At 54.4% G+C, this 7053-nt stretch overlaps 1 protein-coding gene across 1 annotated transcript; it reads left to right on the top strand.

Annotated features, from left to right (window-relative positions):
- The first annotated feature begins 1597 nt into the window (after positions 1-1597).
- On the top strand, positions 1598-2635 carry LOC136006236 (olfactory receptor 14A16-like). Its single transcript, XM_065664286.1, has one exon. It carries the CDS (start codon positions 1655-1657, stop codon positions 2630-2632), a length of 978 nt encoding a protein of 325 aa, XP_065520358.1. The 5' UTR covers positions 1598-1654; the 3' UTR covers positions 2633-2635.
- Positions 2636-7053: the final 4418 nt, after the last annotated feature.

The raw sequence follows: 7053 nt of genomic DNA, 5'->3' as shown, positions 1-7053 counted from the left end.
GGAGCACTCTCTTGGTTTCTCTGTGTAGATAAGGAGGATGTGCTGCAGAGCAGGGCTTCCCTCTGCGCCCTGCGAGGGCCAGGACAAGGCAGGTCCCTTGTCCCCGGGCTGGCTGCAGGGTGTGAATGTGGGTGTGCAGCCAGGGGTGCCCAGTGCTGCCCTTGCGAGCAGGGTCCCTGTGTGCTGGGCAGGGACTCTGCTGCCTGCCAGGGCAAGCACTCAGCCTGCCCGGGAGCTCACCACGGCGCTGGGGGAGAAGCTGGGGGAGAAGGAACAACCCCTGTCAGGAAAGGAAAAGTATTTGTGTGCACTGGAGAGGGTGCTGGGTGGGTCAGGGCTGCTCAGAGCTCCACATTGCTCTGAGCACGTTTGCAGAGGGTCCTTCTGAAAGACACTGAGGCACCGTCTGCCTTAGAAGGAAGGATCCTGAGCTCTGATGTTTTTCCCTCTTGGTGGGCAGGCTGGGCAGTGGGAGCTGGGAATTTACTTCTCTGCTTTGGAGGAGGCAGCGAGCGTCTTGTCAGGACTTGTGTGAGCTGCTCCTGAGCCCCTGCCCAGGCAGAGATGCCCCTGGGCAGAGCCCTGCTGCCGGGAGGGGTGTGCAGGGCACAGCTGAGCACACAGCCCATGGGATGGGCTCTGGGAGCCCTGAGAGGGAGCAGAGCTGGGCACAGAGCAGCAGCTGCTGGCAGGGACAGCTCCAGGCAGCAGAGACATGGGCAGGGAGTGGGGGGAAAGTGCAGCCCGGCCCTGGCGAGGGTGCGTTCAGGCAGCTCTCTTGGTGGCTGGCACTGGAGGTGGCTGCTGGCCATGCTGTGCTGGGCAAGGAGCTGACTGTCTCACTAGAACATCTCCTCTGCAGTTCCCTGTCTGCTCTGCCTGTCCTGCTGGGCTTGCGACCTGCCCCCAGACAGGCACAGGTCTCCCATAGGGTCCTTGGGAGCACAAAGCCTTCCCTTGGGGTCGGCACTCTGCCCTCAGAGTCCTTGGCTTCCTGCTCTGTTTATCACAGCTGCACCAAGGGCTGGGAGTGTGAAGTTCTGCCCTTTGAGTCAGCAGGGCTCCCTACCAGTTGTTCTTTATCTCATTCTTTCTCCTTTTCTCTATTTATCTGTGTGCGCAGTAATAGGACAAGTGCAGGGCAGCTGGGAACAAGAGTGATGGACTCTGCAGCTCTCCAGACTATGCACTAATCCACGGTCTGCTGAGCCCTTTCATCTGTCCTGTCCTAATACTGACCACATGGGCAGTTACAAAAAATAGGATTTCTACACCTAAAATAGCACTTGTCAGATGAGAAACTTCTGAGAAATTCCTAACAAAGTCACGCTGAGGCTCTGCTCTGCAGCCAGCATCTTCATAGTTGTGAGTGCAGGCACTGAACCTCTGATACATCTGACATCCCTCGTGGGTATAGGAGCTTTCACAAAGCAGCTTTGTAAAATCCCTGCAGCGGCACAGAGCTGAGTCCTTGAAGCCACAGTGCTTCTGCCAGGACACTCAGCCACCAGCACCAGGAATGGGGAAATGCATTTGAACTTGAGGGGATTGTAGAAATCTTATGGGAAATGAACTGGTTTTATCCTGAGCAGTCTCCTGTAACCTGTCACTGCCTGTTTCTCCTCTGACAGTGCCCCATGCCCAGAAGCACCAGATGTCCAACGGCAGCTCCATCACCCATTTCTTCCTCCTGCCATTCGCAGATAGGCGGGAGCTGCAGCTCTGGCACTTCTGGCTCTTCCTGGGCATCTCCCTGGCTGCGCTCCTGGGCAACGGCCTCATCATCACCAGCACAGCCTGCGACCAGCACCTCCACACCCCCATGTACTTCTTCCTCCTCAACCTCTCCCTGCTGGACCTGGGCTGCTTCTCCACCACTGTCCCCAAATCCATGGCCAATTCCCTCTGGAACACCAGGGCCATCTCCTACACAGGTTGTGCTGCACAGGTCTTTTTCTTTCTCTTATTCATTTCAGCAGAGTATTTTCTCCTCACTGCCATGTCCTATGACCGCTACGTGGCCATCTGCAAGCCCCTGCACTATGGGACCCTGCTGGGCAGCAGAGCTTGTGTGCACATGGCAGCAGCTGCCTGGGGCACTGGGTTTCTCTGTGCTCTTTTGCACACAGCCAATACATTTTCACTACCCCTCTGCCGAGGCAATGCTGTGGAGCAGTTCTTCTGTGAAATTCCCCAGATCCTCAAGCTCTCCTGCTCACATTCCTACCTCAGGGAAGTTGGGCTCCTTGTGCTAAGTGTCTGTTTGGTACTTGGCTGTTTTGTGTTCATTGTGGTGTCCTATGTGCAGATCTTCAGGGCTGTGCTGAGGATCCCCTCTGAGCAGGGACGCCACAAAGCCTTTTCCACGTGCCTCCCTCACCTCGCTGTGGTCTCCCTGCTTGTCAGCACTGGCACGTTTGCCTACCTGAAGTCCCCTTCCATCTCCTCCCCTTCCCTGGATCTGGTGGTGTCAGTGCTGTACTCACTGGTGCCTCCAGTATTGAACCCCCTCATCTACAGCCTGAGGAACCAGGCGCTCAAGGATGCTGTGAGGAAGCTGGTGACTGGATGTGTTTCAGCAGCCACACACTGCCTGCTGTCCTCTGCAAAGGGCTCCCAGTGTAGTTCATGAGAAGCCAAGTCTGTCTTTGCTGCTTTACATTTGTTTTCCTGATTCAATTTGTGATGATGTTGTCTTCATAGAAATGTCAGTTTCCATCTGTTCCTGCTTAAGTAGCCACTCGTGTTGTGTGAGCCACACACTTTGTGTCAGTGGTGGTCTCTCACTTTATTTAAGGGGAATAAATGATCCTGAAGAAACTTCTTCTCTTGATACGTCCTCACATGGCAGGAATGAAGGGGAATGAAATCAGCTTTCTGGCTGCTCCAGCTCTGAATACAGAGCCAGGCTCCTGTCCATGGTGCCTGGTGGGAGGACTAAAGGTGATGGGGGATAGTGACAGAGGAGAGGTTCAGCCAGGACAGAAGGAAACCTTGTTCCCATCGGCTCAGGCAAGTGCTGCATCAGGTCACCCAGAGAGGCTGTGCAGTCTCTGGCCTTGGGGATTTCCAGCTCGGCCTGAATCAAGCCTTGAACCACTTGCTCTGAGCCTTTTTCTGACAGGTTGGACTTGAGACCTCCTGGGGTCCCTTCCAGCCTCTGTTCTCTTCTGATCCTACAATGATGGGATTATGAAGGGCCACAAAGGTGCTCTGAGGGCTGGAGCAGGTCTCTGGGGAAGACAAGCTGAAAGAGCTGAGGGTGTTGAGCCTGGAGAAGTTTCCAGGGAGACGTTTTAGCAATCTGCCCATATCTAAACAGGGCCTACAAGAAATCGGGTGAGGGGCTTTTTACAATGGTGTGCAGTGACAGGACAAGGGGGAATAGCTTTAAGCTGAGAAAAGGGAGATTTAGGTTGGACATTTGGAGGAAGTTGTTCCCTTTGAGGGTGGTGGGACACTGGCACAGGGTACCCGGAGAAGCTGTGGCTGTCCTATCGCTGGCTGTGTTCAAGGCCGGGTTGGAAGGCACTTGGAGCAACGTGCTCTAGTGGACCACTCTAAAACACCACCATAACACCCAGAAATACCCCTGAGAGACCTAAATAAAACCTCCAAACCACCTGCACAACACCTAATGGACACCCTAAAACATCCCCAGAGCCCCCAAAACACCACTGGCATCCCCCAAGCACCTCATGTCCTTGTCCTCCCCCTGCTGTGATGCTGTGGCCTGAAACAAACCCTAAACCCTAACCCTAAACCCTGACGTAAACCCCTGTTCCTGACCCTAATCCTCACTTGTTTTTATAATGTTATAATATTATAATAGAATGTAATGAAAATTATGCTGAAATAAAATAAAAAATGAAGTGTCCTGGGTTCAGCAGTAGCAGTCATTTTTCTCCTTCTTAGTAGCTGGTGCAGTGCTGTGTTTTGACTTTCAGCCTGAGAACAGCACTGATAACACCGATGTTTTTAGTTGCTGCTCAGTAATGTTTACTCTGACCCATGCCCTGGGATTAAGAGTCCCATGCTCTACTGACTGAGCTTGCCAGGCCCCACGTTGGGCACCAAAAAGCACTGTCGTGGTTTAAGCTCAGTCAGCCATGCAGCTGCTCTCTCACATCCCCCCCTTCTTCCTCCCCAGTCCCGGAGGGATGGGGAAAAGAATGGAAAGAATGTAACTCCCACGGGTTGAGATAAGAACAGCCCAGTAACTACGGTACAACACAAACCACTACTGCTACCACCAGTAATGCTAATGATAAGGTGAGTAACAAGGGAAGAGTATACCACCCGCTGACCGATACCCAGCCCAGCACGAGCAGTGATCTAACCTTCTGGGTAACTGCCCCCAGTTTATATTGTGGGCATGACGTGCTGTGGTATGGAATACCTCTTTGGCTAGTTTGGGTCAGGTGTCCTGTCTCTGCTTCCTCCTGGCTTCCCCTCCTCCCTGGCAGAGCATGAGACTCAGAAAGTCCTTGGTCAGAGTAAACATCACTGAGCAGCAACTAAAAACATTGGTGTTGTCAGCTCTGTTCCCAGGCTGAAGGTCAAAACACAGCACTGCACCAGCTACTAAGGAGAAAAATGACTGCTGCTGCTGAACCCAGGACATAAATTCAAAAAAAACACAGATTCAGTAAAAAGAAAGAAACCTGCCTTTTTGCTCTTCCTTCTTCCTCTGTCTATTCCGTCTCTCCAAAGAAAAGATTCATTGAATCCTGGAATAACTCAGTTTGGAAAAGACCCCTGAACATTGTCTTGTCTGCCTACCCTGCTCAAGGCAGGGTTAACCGGGTGAGATCATTCAAAGGCTCTTCCTTTCCTGCTGTCATCCACCAAGCAGCTGAAAAGGCACTCCATCATATTAGACAGGGAGCTAATAAAGACAATCAACAGTGTTGGCCCAGCTGCTTGCACTGAGGGGTGTCACTGGTAAGTGGCTGCCAGGAGGAATCTACCACTGGTGACATTTGGGCTTGATCCACCAGCCCGCTTCCCACTCACTCCATCATTCGTTTCTTCAGCCCAGAGATCACCAACTGGCTATAAAGAGATTATTAATGATCCAGGTACAAAACATGCCCTTTTTTCCCCTACCCACACAGGTTTGGCAATCGCTTTCTTGTCCTACAAGCACCTAGAAGTGGCTGCAGGTGTATTTGGTCCATCACCTTCCAAGGGACTGGGCTGAATTGCCCAGCCTGGGATTACCAGGAGCCTCCTTCTTGCCCTTTGTGAGGAAAGGTTTGATGTCCGCCTTTTCCAAGGACCCCAGAAGCTCTCTGATGGCTCTGACACGTTTGAGGGCGCAATCCAGAAAGGATGATGTGAGCGTTCGCCATGGGCCTGCCCAAGGCATGTGAGAAAAATCCCGCTGGGACACTGGGGGCTGTTCCTGGGGTCACACCCAGCAATGGCAGGGCCCTGGTGTCCACATCCGAGCTGTCCTCATGCACTCCTGTCATGGTTTAAGCCCAGCCTCATACACTCAGGGCTGTTCAGGGACACGAGTCCTCCCTGTGCACACACAGAGCCCTGCACTGCAGCAGCAGTGTCTCTCTGGCCTCCTGCTGCCACTGCCAGAGGCTGGAGGCACCTCAGCCCTGCGCTGTTGCCGCCCTGCTCTGCACTCACCTGGGGGCCCAGCAGCACAAGGAATGGGCACGGGGACCTTGGCTCGAGGAAGCACATCCCAGTGCTGCATTCAGGTAGGTTCCCAAGGCACGTTGCTATCACAGGGAAGTGACCTCAAGACACTGTCTGCCCCACTGGCCTTCATGGAACCCCAAGGAACAGCTGAGGGTGTTTGCGCTCCCCTGGGCTCATCTCCCCGACCGCACACTGTGTGCATGCTTACGTCTCCCCTGTACAGTGCAAACTTCTGACGTAGGCATGAGTTGTCCCTGCCGTGGAGTTGTCCCTTGCTGGAGCTTTGGTGAGAGGCCAGTGCTGGGAATGGCGGTTCCAAGGGGCTGGTGTGTGACGATTGCCCTGGGGCACCTTGCCAGGGCAGCAAGCAAGCAAGGTCACCGACCAGGCCCTGCTCTGCTGGTGCTTCAGTTCTGCGCCAGGAGGCCTGGCTGTGCCAGGGACACTGCTTGCACCCCCCTCCTGCACAGGCACCCACTGGAGCTGTCACTGGGGTTTTCCTCGTCAGGGTACGCTGCTGAGAGTGTTCTTGACAGCACCTGTGAGAGAAGACCTGAACGTTCAGGCACTGCCGGGGGAGATCACCTTTCTTTATTGGAACTCTGCCTTGGAGCCCAGCTCTGCCACAGAAATGCCCTTTGCATGTCCTGGCCTGAGCTCACAGCACCGCCACAAAACATGCCACTGCCACTGCCACAAAATACAGGACCGTCTGTGATGTCTAAATCACCGTCTGAATTGTTATTAACATCATTTTCAAGACATTGTGAAACCGCTGTTGAAATACAATTCAGTCATTGCTTAACCACCATTGGATTCCCATTTGATTTTAATTCAGTCCCTGATTAATTACCATTGGTCCTTAAAGAGGCCCTTTCAGTTACCCCCCAAGGATGACTTCTCTGGACCATTCCCCGGTGAAGCACAGTGAGGCACAGCTCCAAGTCCATTTCCCTTCAGGTGTGCAGCAGCAGATCCAGCAAGTGCCCCCGCTCCCCACCGAGGGCCATGGCAGATGGAGGAAGCCCAGCACACCCGGGCTGGGTACAAGGAGAGCTGCAGGGAAGGTTCCCGAGAGCAGGACAGCTCCTGGCACAGGGACTATCCCAGCTCCAGGGCCAGCCTGCACTGGACGCCCTGCGCCTCCTGCCCTTGGCGGCGGAGTCACAGCGGGGCCCTTTGTGAGCCGGTCTGTGACATGCCCAGTGTGGTCACGTCCCTTGCGCTGCCCTTCCCTCCCCCTGCCCACATCCCTCCATCCCGCAGGGGGGCACAGAGACCCCGCAGCCACCCCAGGGGGAAATTGGGGTGAGGTGGGGGCTCCCCAGGAGAGCAGCTCTGCGCTGGAGCCAGCCGAGGGGTGCCTGGGGCAGCCACTGCAGAGCGGGCAGT

This window comes from Lathamus discolor, unplaced genomic scaffold, assembly GCF_037157495.1.
Source record: "Lathamus discolor isolate bLatDis1 unplaced genomic scaffold, bLatDis1.hap1 Scaffold_104, whole genome shotgun sequence".
Classification (NCBI taxonomy): Eukaryota; Metazoa; Chordata; class Aves; order Psittaciformes; family Psittacidae; genus Lathamus; species Lathamus discolor.
This window is presented reverse-complemented; position numbering and strand designations above follow the sequence as displayed.